Below are 18097 nucleotides of genomic sequence, written 5' to 3' on the forward strand. Positions count from 1 at the left end.
AGTCAAGCCCGAAGATCGTAACGCCAAATGGGCCAAGGACAACGCCGACGTTTGTTCCTTCATCGTCCGAACCATTCACCAAGACAACCTTCGTCTTATCCAAGCGTATCCCGACGATGCAAAAGGGATGTGGGACGCTCTTCACGAGGCTCATCTGGACTCCACCGCGGGAGGCCGAATCTACTGGCTCCGCAAGCTAGTCCTTCTTTGTTTGACTGAAGATGACATCGACTCCCACATCAAGGAGATGGCGGTATGCGCCGAGCGACTCAACTCCCTCGTCACCGCCGAGAAACCTCTCACTGTGGACGACATCCATGCAGCTGCCCTCTTGGGATCTCTCCCCGTCGACTGGCTGCACTGTGTGTCCGCCATGATGAACGAGGAGAACGTTACCTCGGCTCGCATTGTCGCAGCTCTCAAGGCAGAGTCCCTTCGTCGCAAAGCTCGAGTCGAAGGCGCCGTCTCCGTCTCGGCTGCCCAATCGAGAACCTCTTCGAACACCAGGACCCGACCTCCCTTCAACGAGTCTCTATTCTGCTCATTCTGTCGCATTAAGGGTCATGAGCTATCGGCCTGTAAAAGTGCGGCTAGGGTCTTGAATGATCACCAACGCGGCCGCAGGTCTAACACCGATCAAAGTAGTCGCTCGGACTCTGACAAAGGCTCTTCCAGGGACAAACGTCCCACCTCTGGACGAAACCGTCCAACACCCAAACCGGCTGCCAAGGCCGGTCTCACCACTGTCGTTGAACTCGGCAGTGACTCATCCTACGAGTCAGACCAATCCGAATCCGCGTACGCTGGCACGGCTACCGACTTCCTCACTCCCGTCACAGCCCTCCAAACGTCGGTCAATGCCAACATCGACTCCGGGTGCTCGATGAGCATGACCCCATACTCCGACGATGTCACTCAACTCAGGGTCACATCTACTCCGGTCCGCCTTGCAGACAACTCTGTCGTGTCGGCCACTCACAAAGGTTACTCTACCCTTCCTCTGGCCGTTTCCAAAGCCATCAGAACCCTGGTCGTCCCCACTCTTCACGAACCCCTTCTTTCCGTGGCTGGATTGTGCGACGCTTCTTTGCGAGTAGTCTTCACCCCGGATTCCTGTGACATCTATCACTCGAATGACTTTGAGGTCACCGGAAACGTCGTCGGCCAGGGCTACCGAAAGGGAAATTTGTTCTACCTCCCTTCCGCCGAGGTTACGTCTCATTCCGCCTCCCTGGTTCCTGGACAACTGGCTGATAATTCTCTTTTCGGTTACCATCAACGACTATCACACATAGGTCTGAAGTCCCTACGCCGCCTTCTCAAGCTCCACCGGATCAAACCATCATCCATGAATGAGGCCGATGTCCGCAAATGCCCTGTCTGTATTCAATCGAAGATGCACAGGTCACCTTTCACCTCTCGCTCTCCTTATCGCTCTAAAGTCCCCGGAGAACTCATCCATTCGGATGTAGGATCTTTCGAAGTCGCATCCCGAGAGGGATACAAATACTTTGTTACTTTCATAGACGATTTTTCAAAGTCTCTTTCCGTCATGCCATTGAAATGCAAAAGCGATGTTTTTCGCTGTTTCAAACTCTTCAAAGCGTCCTTCAAAAAGGATGGGCGATTTATCATTCGTGCGTTACGATCGGACAATGGCGGAGAGTACCTCTCCAAAGCATTTGAGACGTTTCTTCTTGATTCTGGCATCAATCACTCTCCGGGTCCTCCCCACTCCCCTGAGCTCAACGGTGTTGCGGAACGTGCGAACAGGACAATTGGCAACTTGATCAGATGTCTTTTGATCAGTTCCAAACTTCCTAAGTCGTTTTGGGCAGACGCTCTTTGCCACATTCTTCATTCCATCAACTCCATCCCTTTCTCCACCCCTTCTGGTTTCCACTCACCTCATTCTCTTCTGGGTCATGATTCCGTCGCTGTTGAATACTTACATCCCTTCGGCTGTCTAACTTGGTACAAGGTGCCCAAGGCGAATCGCAAGAAGCTTGATCCGAAAGCTCGAGCGGCGTTGTTCCTCTCCTATCTCCCGGATGGAAACGGATATCGCGTGTGGGATTTGGAGCGCCGTCAAGCAGTCAAAACCCGCGATGTCCTTTTCGATGACTCTGTCTTCCCATACGACCTTCGAACTGTAGGTCCGTCTCCTACGGTCACGGTCGAACTACCCTGGCCTTCTCCTGACCACCGCGCCCCGTTGTTGCCACCTACTGCTTCCACGGTACCTTCCACCCCTCCAGCGGCGCCCACCGTCCCTGCTCCATCCATTCCATCCATCCTTGATTCCCCACCCTTAAACATACCTCTCCAACCCCGCTTTGACCGACGGCTGACTGCATCCATGCATGCACCTCTGAACAGAGTTCGAGATCGGACCCCGTCGCCTGTCTCCTCGTCAAATGACACAGATGCATCGGACGGTAAGTCTGCCCCGTCGCCGATCCCCCTTCCGTCGCCATTTCTTCGCCCTGCATCTCCTCCATCTCTTCTCCCATCTCCTCCTCTGCTTTCCCCTGTCGCACGGGCTCCTCCTAAGGTTCGCCCACCTTCACCGCTCCACAGGTCCTCTCCACCGGTGCTGCCTCCCGTTCTCCCGACTACGGAAAACTCCCCTCGTGTCCCTCAAGTGGCGAACCCTCCTCCGCCTCCCCCGCCCCGCGTCCCCTCGCCTCCACCGGTACGACGGTCCAACAGATCCAGGAAAGCCCCGGATCGCTACGGGCAGTGGTCAAAATCAGCGACTGCTCCTGAAGAAGTTGACACTCCCAAGACCTCCAGCTTCAGCGGTCCCCACACAAGGACAAATGGCTAAAGGCTGCTAACGAAGAATTCTCTTCTCTTCTAGGGATGAACACGTGGAAATTGGTACCGCGTCCGGTGAAACGTCGTATCATAAAATCAAAATGGGTTTTTAAGGTCAAACGCAGACCGGACAAATCTATTCAGAAACTGAAAGCGCGGTTGGTCGCCATGGGCTACTCCCAAATTCGAGGTCTAGACTACAATGAGGTTTTTTCGCCCACACTTCGAATGGAGACATTTCGTCTCATCTGCACTCTCCTCGCCGCCCGGAGCTGGAAAGGCCGCCAGGTTGACTTCAAAACCGCGTTCCTAAACGGTCACCTCGACGAGCCGATCTACATGGAGCAACCAATCGGTTTCGAAGATTCCGCGCACCCGGACTATGTATGCGAGGTGACCAGATCTTTATACGGTCTGAAACAATCTCCCCGTCAGTGGAATCAAGAACTCAATTCTGCTCTCGTGGATCTTGGCATGTCTCAATCGAAATACGATCCCACGCTTTACTTCCGCATAACCGGCAAGAAGCTCGTGTGTGCGGTGACAGTTCACGTGGACGATCTCACGGTAGTGGGCGAGCCGGCTCATGTAGATGGGCTCATAACTTCCCTGGGCTCTCGATTTAAAATTGGGGCTGACAAGGACCTGCATCATTTTCTATCTATCAAAATCACCAGGGACCTTGAAAACCGTCTGATCTATCTTTCCCAATCGCACTATATCGACGATATGATCTCTCGTTTTATTCCTGGAGATTCCCTCAACGTATCGACACCTACGGACTCGTTTTTCAAAGATCTCCGCCGGCGCAAGCCCGGAGATCCCATCTCATCCGGTCCGTACAACCAATTGATCGGGTCTCTTCTGTGGGTTGCGCAATGCACCAGACCGGATGTCTCGTTCGCCGTGAACAGGCTTTCTCAGTTCCTGAAGGACCCCTCCGACTCTCACTGGACGGCTGCTGTTCGAATTCTCCGTTACCTCGCTGCTACCAAAAATCTCCGTCTCCGTCTTGGCGGCTCCCTCGTTTTCGGGGGTTTTTCTGACGCCGACTGGGCTGAAGACAGGGAGGATCGCAGGTCTACTTCGGCTTACACTTACCGTCTTGGTGATGGATCAGTCTCGTGGAAATCTCGCAAACAGGCGACTGTTTCTCTTTCCAGCACCGAGGCAGAGTACAAAGCTCTCTCGGATTCGTGTAAAGAGGGTCTCTGGTTCCGCAACGTCCTAACTGAACTGTGCCTTCGTCCAAAGCAAGCAATTCCTCTCCACGTCGACAACGAAGGTGCAGAGGCTCTGGCCAACAACCCTGAACATCACTCGAGAACCAAGCACATTGATGCGCGATATCATTTTGTGCGCGAGTGCGTCAAAGACTCCAAAATCAAGATTCTTCACGTCTCGACACATGACATGCTGGCTGATATGTTAACAAAACCGCTATCCCGTCTGCTCCTCGAAAAGCACCGCCTTATGTTTGGTATCGTTTAGTTTTTTTTGTTGTCACTACAGTTTCTTTCCTCATGTTTTCATTTTTTTCTCTCATCTCAGATTCTCAGCAAGGGGGGGTGTTGAGGTTGGCTCATCTGGTTGTCTGCTTCGATCTTCATTTCTCATCCGCTCATCTCATGTCACACGCCTGTCACATTGTTTCTTTGTTTCTGCTTGACTACATAACCTGGAGTAGCAGACGTTGGAAAGGCTTTCCTCATCCTTTCCAACACACTCACCATACTCGTGTCTGCTGCTTCAGGTAAGTTTCATCTCTCTATATTTCTCTGTATAGTTGTCTCATATGAAATCAATATCCTTTCCAACACACTCACCATACTCGTGTCTGCTGCTTCAGTCCCATTTATTTCATCATACTAAGATCCTGTGGGATAACTAGAGCATCACCAAAGTCTACAAAGAGATAAAATGAGATAAGGGTAACTTGTTTAAAGGAATTCTCTTTCTCTTCCCCCAGAAGAAATTGAAGGCTATTAAGATTTTCATCATCAAAATCTCTTCAATATCTGGAAAAAGGTAAAGTTACTACTCTGAAAGACTCTATTATTAACTACCACATACTATTACTTAACCATTAGACTCTCTAGACTAAGCTTTAGTAATTACCCTTATTGAGAAAGCAAGATATAAATTTTACTGAGATTTCCTTTTCAACTTGCATTATGAATTGACTGTTTACCGCAATTGTACTTGTTAGAGATAACACTGAAGAATCCTTTCCTTGTAAGTGAAGCTTTTACACTTGATTGAAGCTCCAGTTCTAATCACTATACCGGAATCATCATTTTCTCTACTTCTACCCTTCTCTCATCATTATCAAACATGTTTTGAAACATACATAACAAACATCATTACTTCTGGGTTTATTGGGAATGACCCAACTGCACTCTTTAGCTGGGAGCAAACCAATCAATTCTCATACCTATCTGAGAAAGAGCCTCCAATAGTTTCTCTATCAGGAGAGGATAGGTAAATCCAGCTACATCAGTCTAAGTAAGCCTAGAATGTATTATAAATAAATAAAAAATCAGAGTCAAAGGACTTGTAGAATCTTTCTTTTCTTTCCTTTCTTCTCTATCACTTTGTATCCAGTTTATAGTATTATAACATATATTACTATACCTTTGTCCTGACTGTTCTCTACAAGAGGACACCGGCTGATAGTAGCAGTATATAAACAAATCAAGTAGGTTTAAAACTCAGAACGGACGCGGGACCACTATGTGACTATCACCATATATGCAAAAAGGAATGAAACAACTCTATGCATATAATGTACCATCTGATCGCAAGAACATTGAGAATCAAAAGTCTACAGGGTATTGGGAGTAATAGGGGTGGGCTTGAGGGACTTGAGTTAAGTTCAAGCCAGTTGTTGTTTTGTTCAGCTCTGGGTGTTTATGGAGTCCGAAATAGTTTCAGGCACATAGTGTTAGGCAGTTCATGTCGAAAAAGACCCCATTGGGACCATCAGAGGGGGAGGCTGATCGCACTTCTACTGCACAAGTGCTTGCACAGGAAGGGTTGCCCGGAAATAACTACTGCTGTGAAATTGGAGGGGCACGTTCAATGTGGCTGCAACTCCCGACCAGCCGAGAATGGGGACTGCTCAAACCACTCAGAGATGGATGGGTAGCTGTCAACGGTCCTGAGCTCGACAAATCAATTCTTGGAACAGGCGACTGCTGCAACGCGACGAATTAAGGCAATATAATCACTACAACACGACGAATCAGTGTGAGGACGAAAACTTGTTGACGGTGCCACACGAGCAATGCAGACGAGTCAGAAAAGTTTTGGGATTTTTTGCTTGAACAGAAAGAAAAAGGAGAAATGCAGACTGGAAGATACAACGAGGCGACAATTTGAGAACATAGAGACACAAAGCAGGCTGGCGAATACGCAGAGAGACAGAGAGATTACACACGGTTTTTCAAGAGACATGCTAGTTAAATCTTACACAAGATGAGCAGGAGATAAATAGATGAAGAAGGGGGAAAAAATCAAATGCTCGGATCTCAGTGGGTTTGAGCGGCCGCAGGCCCAGCGGGGGCGTTGTTGGGCTGGATAGCCATGGGTTGGGGGGCGGCCTTGGGGTCGGCATTGTGGCTGTTTTCGGGCTGCGGGGCGGCGGTCTGTGGGTGGGCCGGAGAGGGGGCCGCCTTGGGGTCGACGTTGTTTGCCTTTGCCTCGGGAGCAGCAGGTCCGGCTTTGGCGTCCGCGGCGGGCTTGCTTTCAGGGGCTGGTGGTGCAGCTTTGGCGTCTCCAGTCGCCGGCTTGTTCGCAGTTGAAGTTGCTTTCTTGGCGTCCGGGTTGGGCTTGTTCTCAGGAACTGGAGGGGTTGCTTTAGCTTCGGCGTTGGGGGTGGCTGCAGGACTTGCTGGGGCGGCTTTGGCATCGTTAGCGGGCTTGTTTTCGGGAGTTGGAGGGGCGGCTTTGGCGTCCGCGGCGGGCTTGCTTTCAGGCGCTGGTGGGGCAGCTTTGGCGTCTCCGGTCGCCGGCTTGTTCGCAGTTGAAGGCGCGTTCTTGGCGTCTGGGTTTGGCTTGTTCTCAGGGGCTGGAGGGGTCGCTTTAGCTTCAGTGTTGGGGGTGGACGCAGGACTTGCTGGGGCTGCCTTGGCGTCCATGGCGGGCTTGCTTTCGGCAGTTGGAGGGGCGGCTTTGGCGTCCGGGTTTGGCTTGCTTTCGGGTGCTGGCGGAGCAGCTTTGGCGTCGCCGTTCGCCGGCTTGTTCGCAGTTGAAGGCGCGTTCTTGGCGTCCGGGTTTGGCTTGTTCTCAGGAGCTGGAGGGGTCGCTTTGGCTTCGGCATTGGAGGTGGAAGCAGGATTTGGCGGGGTCACTTTGGCATCGGTAGCTGGCTTGTTTTCGGGAGTGGGCGGGGCGGCTTTGGCGTCCGGGTTCGGCTTGCTTTCAGGCGCTGGTGGGGCAGCTTTGGCGTCGCCGTTTGCCGGCTTGTTTGCAGTTGAAGGCGCGTTCTTGGCGTCCGGGTTTGGCTTGTTCTCAGGGGCTGGAGGGGTCGCTTTAGCTTCGGCGTTGGAGGTGGACGCAGGATTTGCTGGGGCGGCTTTGGCATCGGTAGCGGGCTTGTTTTCGGTAGATGGCGGGGCGGCTTTGGCATCGGTAGCGGGCTTGTTTTCGGTAGATGGCGGGGCGGCTTTGGCATCGGTGGGGGGCTTGTTTGCAGCTGACGGGGCGTTCTTGTTTTCGGCAGGCTTGTTCTCGGCATTCGGCGGACCATTTTTAGTTTCCGGGGCTGTTTTCTCAGCAGCGGGAGGGCTGGCTTTGGCCTCATTGGCCGGGGTATTAGCGGGTTGCGGGGTGGTGGCTTTAGCGTCGGAAGGCTTGCCTGCAGGAGAAGGGGAGCCTGCTTTTGCTTCGGTGGGTGACTTGCTCTCCGGGGCGGCAGGCGGTGCCGTCTTGGCGTCCGGGGCCGCTTTCTCAGGAGCTGGGCCGTTCTTGGCTTCCGCCGCACCTGGGTGGTTTTCGGCAGTCGGTGGGGCCGCCTTGTCCGTCGGCGGATGGCTTGCAGGAGCCGGGGCCGGGTTTCCTTTGGCGTCGGGGTGAGAGGCGTCGCCAGGAGCTGATTGGCCGGCACCATGGCTCTCGGCCTGCTTATCGGCAGGTTGAGTCGATTGCTTGACCGCGTTGTCCTTTTCTTGGGCAGGAGGCTGAGTTGATTTCGGATCTGCGCTCGCCTTGCTTTGAGGCGGTTGCTGGGATGGCTGGTTTTCGGCCGCTTTCTGATCCTTGGGGCCTGGGCCGTGCTGCTCCTTTGGCTCAGGATGCTCTGAACCTTGATCCTCAGTGTTCGGTTGGCCGACTTTAGGTTCGATGCGTTTGTCGGCTGGCTTGGCGTCCATGCCCGCTTTGGCGCTGTCTTTGGCATCGGCTCCGGCAGGCTGTTTGAGAAAACCCCAGTTAGCAAAAGGCAAAATATACAAAATACAAAATGAAACAAAGGTGCGTAAACCAACCTTAGCGTCCTGCGGTTTGCTCTCTTGGGCCGGGTGACTATTCTGGTCTGCGCCATTCTCCTTTTTCTGGAACAGTAAAATGAAGAGCAATTCCATGGAGGCAGGTTTGTCAGCTGCCGCTTCGAAATCTTTCAGTTGCAAGATCAGAAATTCAAATCAAAACTCACGTTGTCCTTATTAGCTACTTGTCCATCGGCTTGTTTGGCAGCTCCGGCGCCAGCTTCCTTTGCCTTCTGAAAGAGGTCGAACGACAGTATTAGTGTCAGGGTACATCGTCCAGTCGCGCAGGCGGAAAGTAGACAAGCTCACACTGCTGGCATCCTGGTCTCGGGCCACAAGCCTCAAAGAGCGTTCCTGGTGTTGAGCCAAGCCCATGGATTCGTGGGATGAAGCAGCGTAGTGCGCATCATGTGGAGCGCCGTTGAGGTGGTTAGGAATCGGCGTTCCGAGCGCTACATTCGCGAAGGCCAGGACGACAATCAGAGCAGACACAGATAGACGTTTGAAAGGCATGTTGAGAATGCTAGTTGCAGGGAGAAATAAATAAAAGGGTGATAAAAATCCGGAGAGTAGCTTCAGCAGTGCAGGTATATGTGGTGTCGGAGCTTTTCAAAAGTTCTAGGCACGTTGCTGGAAGGTGTTTTCGAATGCAGAGGTCGATATAGTTTGACTGGCAAACTTCAGGTTGTGTCTGGGACTGGTGGATGTGGCGGCCTGATGGACTGATAACCGGAGCGATGGAAGGTCGCATTAAGTACTTCCCAGCGTCAGCTTGGCTGGTGTGTGTTTTACCTCACCCGGCCTTGGTGTTCCATTGGCTTGCTTGGAGAGCACTCCGATCCTCATCCCGGGAGAGCAACTGTGTACCAGTTCAAAGGATGCTCTCAATAGTCCCTGGCTCCTCACGATCAGCAGATCCCTTGTGGAGATCTGTTGTGATGAGCTATGTATTCTGTTCCGGAGAGGTTTTGTTCTTGAACATTTGCATAGTTCAACTCTCGCGAGTCGCGTCCCTCAGTCTCATCCTTTGGCCTGACTAGACGGGGGAGATCTGCTCGCCCCTAGAACACTGCAGCTGTGCGCGATCCACACCAGCATACACGCACCCCACTCTCTTGAGTGCTCGGATGGAAGGAAACCGCTGCAGTCAAGTAGATTTGAGAAATAGAAATTGTTAGGGATATTGATCCTCTAGGACCCTTCAAGAATCGCGAGTACATATTGCTCCTTGAAGACCGGCAGACTCAACACCTTGGACAGAAGGGATATGCCTGATTGAAAGGTGTCTTGATTCAAAGCGTGGACGTAGAGTCTGCGAGGAACGTTTCTCGAACGAGCAGCCAAAGATTCTCCCAGTGCTGTTGAGAGCTCAGCACACCGGCCGGACAGAACCCGGAGGAGGGAGGGAAGCAGGCTCACTGAGTGCTTCCCAATCATCACAATTGTTGAGGAATTGCTCGACATAAAGTCAGTTCATTCGATGGTTCGTTGGAGACTCGCGAGTGCCATATTGAGGATGCACGCAGGGACACTCGGCGGGCGAGCGCGGAGAAAGCCATGGGCGGAGAAGTTTCGTGCGGATATGTGGATGTGTAGATGTGTATCCGATGATGCTCCGAGCTGTAAATATGTATGCACCATGCACCCCACGTTCTTGGTTTTGTTCAGTTTTGTTCTCGCTGGCCAAAGGAAGCCGGAAACATTCTTCTGCACTGTTGAGCCTAACAAGGTTATCTATGTACCCCGGACCTCAATCGGCCTCACCGCATACATACGCAATCGGATCTGAAGACCTTCACAGCCTCGATCGACCGGTCACCTGGGCCTCGGCTCACCATTTAACCTGAGCACTTGGAAGCCTGATTGATGCTCTCCAGCTGAACCGACCTTCGAGTGAGTCTCAGTGAAACACCTTCCTACAACTCGAATTTTGAAGCGACAATCCCCATTGCCATCGTTTCCATCAAGAAGCTTAGTCCCACGGATTGCATACCGAACTTCTGCAAAGTACACCTTGTCATCTCCAGAAGTCTTGAATAAGTAAACGGATAAAATGAGCACTACTCATAGGAAAGTATCGGTTTTATTTGTCTGTCTGGGTACGCACATAACAGCTCCATTTCAGCGTTTCGGGATAAACGCCTGTTGTTGATGCTTTGTGATCTTGTTAGGAAACATCTGTCGATCTCCCATGGCAGAGGCGGTTTTTGCCCATCTAGTCGCACTCAACGGGCTTCAACACCGGTTTGAAACGATTGCGAGTGCTGGCACAGCTGCGTCAGTGAACAATCGCCACTTCTATAATTAGATGCACAGCAAATAAACTCGGGATATGTACTGATTAACAAGTGTTTAATTATAATCGTGTCCCTGCAGGTACCATGTCGACGAAGAACCTGATCCTAGGTGAGGATCCTGCAGTCTTACCCCAATACCCACATTCACTATTTTTATTCTTCTTATTGACTTTTGTCTCGGCAAACATGAATCGGGTCGATGATCTTCCAATACCCTTGAAGAACTGTTGCCGTTTGTAAGAGACATAACGTGCCAGTCAACTCGGTCGCCCAACAAGTCCAACTCTCCGACTTTGATACCTTCGATTACATCCTAGCAATGGATACGTCGAACCTTCGAAACCTGCGCGAGATGCAACCTCCTCAGTCTAAAGCCCAAGGTCAGCATTTGGATCATTACCATTCGCCTCATCGTGCTCTCCGTCCCTGTCAATCAACGCTCGAATTCCTCGATTCACTGACATTTGCCTCTGGTCTTCCTTTCTCTCGTGGTCTACTGGAATCAAGTCAAGTTATTCGGTGAATATGGCGATGGTGATATTGTGAAAGACCCATGTAAGTTTCTTGAAGTCTGCTGACACCTTTGAGGCACTCCCTGCCAGCTCTATAAGGTGTGAATTCTGACAAAGCTTTGCGTAAAATGGGAAATGCGTGTGCAAAGACTATGGAGCAAACGTAACTATTTTACTTTCTATAGCTTATCGTCACTTTACCTCATCCTGCTAACCAAGTTAACACTTACCTTTGTTTTTTTTTATACTTTTATTCCTGCTCTGGGCTTTTTGGTAAATTCTTGATAGGACGGATTTGCGTACAATTTTAAACAATGTGCAGACTACTCAGTCGGCTTCATCAAATCTTTCGGATTCAACCATGTGTCATCAATCCTCTAAATTGAAAACTTCCTCCATCTGTTTTCTGTCATAAGAAACACGTGACATGGTGGATGTAACAAACGCTTGAAAAATGATGTTTGTATTTTGTGAGCTTTATCCTCAAGAGTTGTGCTCTTTTCTTTTCCATTATCCTTCTCGAAAGTCTCGAAAGAGCTTGCCGGTTCTTGGACAAAAGATTGTGCAGAACCTTCTATTATTCCTTTCTCGCCCACATATATCTATCCATGAAAGAGGTCACACTCTGATCCATCTACATATCAAAGATTTTCTTTCCATGCCTTCCTGTATGTATATCCTCGTTACATGTAGATATACCAGTGGAAAGGCAGAGTAAAAGACGTTACCGAGTTGCTGAGCCAAGGAAGCATGAGAGAACGGTAGATTATGGCCATGGAGCATCGCTTGCACTTCCTTTATCCACAAGATCCTTCCCTCAACCTAGCACCTAGCACCGCCGGCAAGGAATGGTTGGACTCGGCGGGCGGAGAAGGAGTCGGACAGATTTGTCCGACGACTCTACCCCCGCTGCAAGACTACTTGGACAGCACCTGTCCAAATATGCCCAGCACTGTCCAGTTTGTTTGACCGATCAAGCATGACGGTGTCTGGTAGATCTGTGAATACTAGCGGAGCATGGAGGGAGCCTTTGAGACACTTGAGACATCCCGCACATAGCAGCGGCGGAATGTTACTCGGGGGTTGTGCTACTGGGTATCTCGGTGTCTCACACGTTTTTCGTCAAGGTCTACTTGCCTCGGGAAGGTCGAAAACTACTAACAACATTCCACTCAAAACTTCAAAGGTATTGACAAGCATCTCCCTGGGACTAGAGTCTTTTTACAAAGCTACAGAGGGAATTTCATGCTGCTCCCAGTGGAGTAAAATAAACCAGGAAAGTCGAACAATCAAGGACCTGATTTCAGGTGCGCCTAACCGTCACCAAAATTCTTTTCAAGGGACTCTCAGCCTGACTATGTCATCCCGAGCTTCGGCAGCGGCGCACTATCACGTGTGCAGATAACTGAACAAGCCTCTGCTGGTGCCAGCTGCTCCGAGTAATTTGATACACGCAGAATTCTGGAGCGACTCGGCTGGCGTGCAAAGTAGACCAAGGCTCAATGGTATGTGTGTGCCGGAGTTTATGACCTAGGGCAGCTGGATGGTTGGCTAACAGTTAGTTGGCCATCCGTGCCTCATGACATGACCCGATTACGGTTCAGCTTCTCAGCGCAAACTAACAATATTTTTTTTCTTTCCAGTTTCAGTAATTATGCAACGAGATCAACCCAAAGCCCGAGTTATGAAATATTGAAGACAAGAACAGAAGAAAGTGGTTGAAGTATTACGCATCAAGGTAAATATATATAGATGAGTGGGGTGGAGTATAAACAAGCAGTCACGAGATCAAGGTCAGATATAGCACCATGCTTAATTGGAATGCAATTGGAAAATTAATGGGGGCCATGTTGGGGTTTATCTCCTCCATGGGAATCAGGTTTGTGTTTGGGTTTGATAGGGCCGTCTTTATGTTTGAGTTTGGACTTGGGGCGGCGGTCAGTTTTTGGACTACGGTCAGGCTTTCGGGGACGGTCAGTTTTTCCACGGGAGCCACGCTCGGAGCAAGGAGGAAGGATACAAGATGGGGTTTCTTCGAGTCCCCATGCCGGGCTTCGCCACCCAAACCGTGCAGCGCAAGACCCATGTAGCAGGGCGATGATCGAAAGGAGAGCCAAAAGACGATTGTCCATGTTTTTATCAACTCGGCGGTAGGTGCGGATGTGACCAGTCGATTAGATCAAGAACTGCCTAGAGTAGAAAGACCGCAGGGATGGACTGCGTGATAAACTGTCAGCAAAGGATCAGATATCAACGAGATTGTGTCAAGTGTCGAATAAGGATTTACCTTTCGTCGTCAACAAAATAATACTGAAATGGCGAGAGACCGCCTCGCGCGAGCTTACTGGATTTTAGGTAAGGGTGGTCGGAGGACAAAAGCTTCAAGGCCAGACGGCTATTTATGTATGCTGATCTTGATTTACTTGGGGCACTTTAATGAATATACATAGTACCCATGGCTCTTTCGGCACTATTATTTCCCTTCGCTCCCATCGCTAGCAGCCGAATTTAATTCCGTGTGCAAAAACGTACGTATGCCAAGTAAAATGCACCTTGGAAGGGAGAATTTTCAAAGCTCCAAGTGGAAATGCGGCTACCAGCCACAACTTTCTTCATTTAACGCCCGGCTGTGAGCAATTTTTCCCAAGTCAAGTGACCACGAACACGAGACCAAAGATTCAGCATTCAAAAAAGATGCAGTCGAACCAAGTCTTAACGCCTTCCTTTGTCACGCGGGTAGCTGTCAAATCCTTTGCCAGTCCAACCGCCCGCGGACGGCAAAGTTCACACATAAGTGACAGGTGGGTACGTAAACCTATGAGCTGTATGAGTCCTGAGACGCCTTGCCGGGCGTGCCAGGAAAGGCCAGGAATATTACGAGCCTAACAAATGCTGAACTTACTATTGAAGATCCTCGAGTCCTGGTGCGAAGCGCCCGTCGCAGGATGTGTCCCTCGTTCGTCAGCGCCCAGGACGAACTTGGTGGCCTCTTCCCCGGTCGCATTGCGCAGGGCTTGATCACCGTCGACGGCGCCACTTTTGAGAAAGTGTGCACCCATGGGGGCGCGCCTTTGGCTGGCGCAAGGGCGCCCCCTCATTTTCGGCCAAGGTGCGCGCCCGCACATCGGTGCGCACCTAGGGGTGGTGCCATCAACTATGATGTTCAAAATCTTGTGTAACTCTGGACACCATAAACCCTGCCTGTGGCCCTTTGGTCTCTCACTGAAATGCTTGTGTTAAGCAGTGTTAAGCTCGAGGTGCATTGTCAAGGTAGTTTTGAAAAACAAAGTGGTTGAATTGTGGTTTCTGGAACCAAATTGGTTTAAATCTGGTTGGGGAACCAATTCTGTTAGTATGTAAAAAGGTTCCAAAAATCGTGTCGTGAAAGAAAGGGTACCCAAACAGCTTTCAAAACCATTTTAACTGGTTTTGGGATTATTTTCCAAACCACAACGGAATGATTTTGAAAATGTTTTCAAAACAGTTGTCGACCATCCAGTGTTCAAGCTCACAGGAGCGCCTGAATCCTGATCATTAACCATCTTGTGTCTAAACTCACATGAGAACCTAATTAACCATCCGGTGTCTAAACTCATATGAGCACCTGATTGTGTTTCAACTTCTCAACGCCAACCAACCAAGTATTTCCCCTCAGCTTCAGTATAAATTTAACGAGATCAATCAAGCGATAAAGAATTGGAGACAAGAACAAAATAACGTGGTGAAAGTATTGAGATCAAGGGATAACTAAATGAGTGAGGAAGATAAAAAAACACGATAATAAATAAAAAAACACGATAATAAATAAAAAAACACGATAATAAATAAAAAAACACGATAATAAATAAAACATCATGATGTGAAATTCAAGGCCACATATATCATCCGTGCTTGATTGAGATGGCATTGTGATATTAAGGGGGGCCACGTCGAGGGCCACCTCCTTGACGGACGCCAGGTTTTGGACCACGGATATGTTTTGGGCTGCTGTTAGGTTTGGGCCGGCGGTCAGTTTTGGGGCCACGGTTAGTTTTTGGAGGGCTTCCAGGTCTTCCATCGGATCCACGTGCGGGGCAAGGTGGAAGAGTACAAGGTGGGGTTGCTTTGAGGCCCCACGATGGCGTCCGCATTGGTAGCCGGGCAACGCAAGACCCATGTAGCAGGGCGATGATCGAAAGGAGAGCGAGAAGACGATAGGTTCGGACGAACTGGACCATGCTTTCTGAACTCGCCGTCGGTGTGAATGTGGACTACGTGAAAAGTTGTCATTGCAGAGGATCAGATATCAATGTGGATGTATCAAGTGATGAACAAGGGCTTACCTTTTCGTCGTCAAAAAGAAGAAGAGGGTATTGGATTGGCGAGAGACTGCCTTGCACAATTGTATGATAGATCGGTAGAGTAAGTGATGTTTGATGGATCTGCTGCAACAGGTAGTTGCTTGGAGAAGAAAAGCTTCAAGGCCAGGTGGCTATTTATGCTGATGATTGATTATTTTCCTGGAGCACTTCATAGACGACTCTCCCAGCTCCAGTCTACTCTCATTCCCATCTTCCGGCGTTTTCGAGAGTACTCGACTTCAATTATGTGTGCAAAAACGTACGAGTGCCAATTAAAATGCGCGTCATGAGGGATAAATCTTTGTAAAGCTCCAAGTGGAAATCCAACGGCCAGCCGGAACTTTCTTCATTTTGCGCCCTGCTGTGCGTAATTTTTCTCAAGTCATGTAACCACGAACACAGGGTCACACGTGCAATCCGACATGCACAATGTCAAAATCATGAGATTCAGCGAGAAAACAGATTGACGAAAGTTTTAACGCCTTCCTTTGCCAAGCGGGACGAGGAGATTCACACATGTTGAAAGTGAAAGGTAACCTTGTATGCACCACCGGTAGTGTGCACGGTGTAGAGTTTATGGGTTAACAACATAGCGAACTTTGTTTAGATCTACATCTATACTTCTATCTTCTCATCTACTTTGTTTCTCATCTATTTTTTCTCATCTACGTTTCATCTTTTATCATATCTCAGTAGTCCATAACTTTGTGTATATATAGTCTAACCCGCGGCTGGTTGATGATTTCCTCATCTCTCTTGCACTCATCAACCAGTCGCGGACATTAACCGATTTTTGTCCTGTTTCTTTATAGGTCTGTTTCTCTTTATCTCTTTTTATCATATCTATCTTCTTGTATTCCTTTTCTCTCTCACATGCAAACTTACATCTCTCTTGCACTCATCAACCAGTCGCGGACATTAACCGATTTTTGTCCTGTTTCTTTATAGGTTAAAAGCCAGCTCAAGCCACCGCTAACCATGTCCAAACGCCAGGGCTCAACCTCAAAAGGAAAATCGACTGCACCACCAGAGAGATCCAGCTCCCCGTTGGCAAACCTAGCATCCATCAGCCAAAACAACGCCGAGGACCTGACAAACGATCACATTGTTAAGCAATTCAGCAATGCCGACTCGAACTTCCGAGCACTCCAGCTCAGCAATCACGAGACTCGCGATCTGATCGGTGGACTCGACTTCAAACAAACTAAGCTTGAAGGGAAAATTGACAGCATCATCGACGCCGTCAATAAAATCACTGACCATGTCAAAACGAATCGAGAAAAACCACCGCACTTTAAGCAAGAACCATCGACCGTCATTTCGGCACCGACATACTCCCTGCATCAAAAGCAGTTTATGAAGGACCCCATGGCGTTGCACCGCTCGATACACTCGGACGTCGAATACCTAAAATTCACCGGCAAAAACTACTCGGCATGGGAACGACAAGTCAACACGACACTCGACTTTGTGTTCAGACGTGAAAACTTTCTGTCGAAACCAACAAATTGGATCCTGGTCGATGACGAACAAGAACCAGCAGTGGTGATATTGCTCCGAGGATCTGTTGAGAAGAAGCTGCAGGGGATCGTCAACTCACTCCGCCAGCCGAAGGCCATTTTTGAGAAGCTTGAAGCACGGTGCAAGCAAAACGACCGCCAGAACAAACTGGCCTTGATCAACCAACTGCGGGATTTCTATTTGTCCGAACGGCAACCATCCAACGACGAACTCCTCGCGCAATTCCAAGAATTCTACTTGGAATTTCAACAAAAGAAGATCACGACCGAAGAATTTTTTGGCCTAATCTTACAGTCAGTCATTCGACCTCTGGTCGACGTCGATGAAAACGCGTTCAGGAACAATCTCAACCACCGCCTCAACACATCAACCACAATCCCTACACTCGACAGGGTGTGCGCACAAATCACCCAAGTCGAGGGAGAGCTTCACACTGGAACCTCTGACAACCCAATCCTTATAAATCATATGCAAGCCAGCCAACCAAGTAATCGACAAACTAGCTGACCTCAACGGCAGACCCAGGCCCCACGAACAAACACCTTTGGCACCAAGGCCCTCGCAAACGCTTTAGCATTCAAGAATACGGCCCCTACTCCAACTCAGATGGCGGAAAAAGGTGCCGAATGCAACTACTGTAGTCGCTCAGGACATTGGGCCTCGAATTGCCGGACCCTGGCTTGCGACATCCAGGATGGCAAATTGAACGTGGGAAAATTTTCGACAAACACCACTCCCGCTGCGAATGCCCAAGCCACATCCAAACCAGCACCGGTCAGAGTGCGAGCCATCGATAATACGGCGCCACACGATGACACGGTATTGGTGGACTCTGGAGCTTCCGCATGCGTAAGCGGTAACTCTCCTTTCTTCACGTTTGAACGGAGACTAACCAACCCCGTCCCTGTACTTCTGGCTTCTCGGAAAACCGCCATGACACTTACGGGTATCGGTAGTCTGAAGATACCCACTCCTAACGGAACGATTCGGATAAAGAATGTCTACCACAATCCGACAATTCCTTATGTAATTCTATCTCTCGGCTTCCTCGTCACTTATGGCTTCCGTCCGGTTTTCGACAAAGACTGCTCAATGTCACTCATACACAACGATCGAGTATT

At 49.7% G+C, this 18097-nt stretch overlaps 4 protein-coding genes across 4 annotated transcripts; 1 reads left to right on the forward strand and 3 right to left on the reverse strand.

Annotated features, from left to right (window-relative positions):
* Window positions 1-6350: 6350 nt before the first annotated feature.
* PtA15_5A745 (uncharacterized protein) lies at window positions 6351-8819 on the reverse strand (the record flags this gene model as incomplete). Its single annotated transcript, XM_053169539.1, has 4 exons — window positions 6351-8231; window positions 8307-8372; window positions 8474-8539; window positions 8616-8819. The coding sequence occupies 4 exons, from the start codon at window positions 8817-8819 to the stop codon at window positions 6351-6353; spliced, it is 2217 nt and encodes a 738-aa protein (XP_053020726.1).
* A 105-nt stretch (window positions 8820-8924) lies between these two features.
* PtA15_5A746 (uncharacterized protein) lies at window positions 8925-9152 on the reverse strand (the record flags this gene model as incomplete). Its single annotated transcript, XM_053169540.1, has 2 exons — window positions 8925-9028; window positions 9104-9152. The coding sequence occupies 2 exons, from the start codon at window positions 9150-9152 to the stop codon at window positions 8925-8927; spliced, it is 153 nt and encodes a 50-aa protein (XP_053020727.1).
* A 1207-nt stretch (window positions 9153-10359) lies between these two features.
* On the forward strand, window positions 10360-11496 carry PtA15_5A747 (uncharacterized protein; the record flags this gene model as incomplete). The annotated part of the gene is made up of 7 exons (XM_053169541.1): window positions 10360-10405; window positions 10478-10583; window positions 10683-10712; window positions 10826-10983; window positions 11111-11158; window positions 11265-11278; window positions 11404-11496. 7 exons carry the CDS (start codon window positions 10360-10362, stop codon window positions 11494-11496), a joined length of 495 nt encoding a protein of 164 aa, XP_053020728.1.
* A 1399-nt stretch (window positions 11497-12895) lies between these two features.
* Window positions 12896-13201, reverse strand: PtA15_5A748 (uncharacterized protein; the record flags this gene model as incomplete). The annotated part of the gene is made up of 1 exon (XM_053169542.1): window positions 12896-13201. The coding sequence occupies one exon, from the start codon at window positions 13199-13201 to the stop codon at window positions 12896-12898; it is 306 nt and encodes a 101-aa protein (XP_053020729.1).
* Between the last annotated feature and the right edge of the window lie 4896 nt (window positions 13202-18097).

The sequence above is a fragment of the Puccinia triticina genome, chromosome 5A (assembly GCF_026914185.1).
Source record: "Puccinia triticina chromosome 5A, complete sequence".
Lineage (NCBI taxonomy): Eukaryota > Fungi > Basidiomycota > Pucciniomycetes > Pucciniales > Pucciniaceae > Puccinia > Puccinia triticina.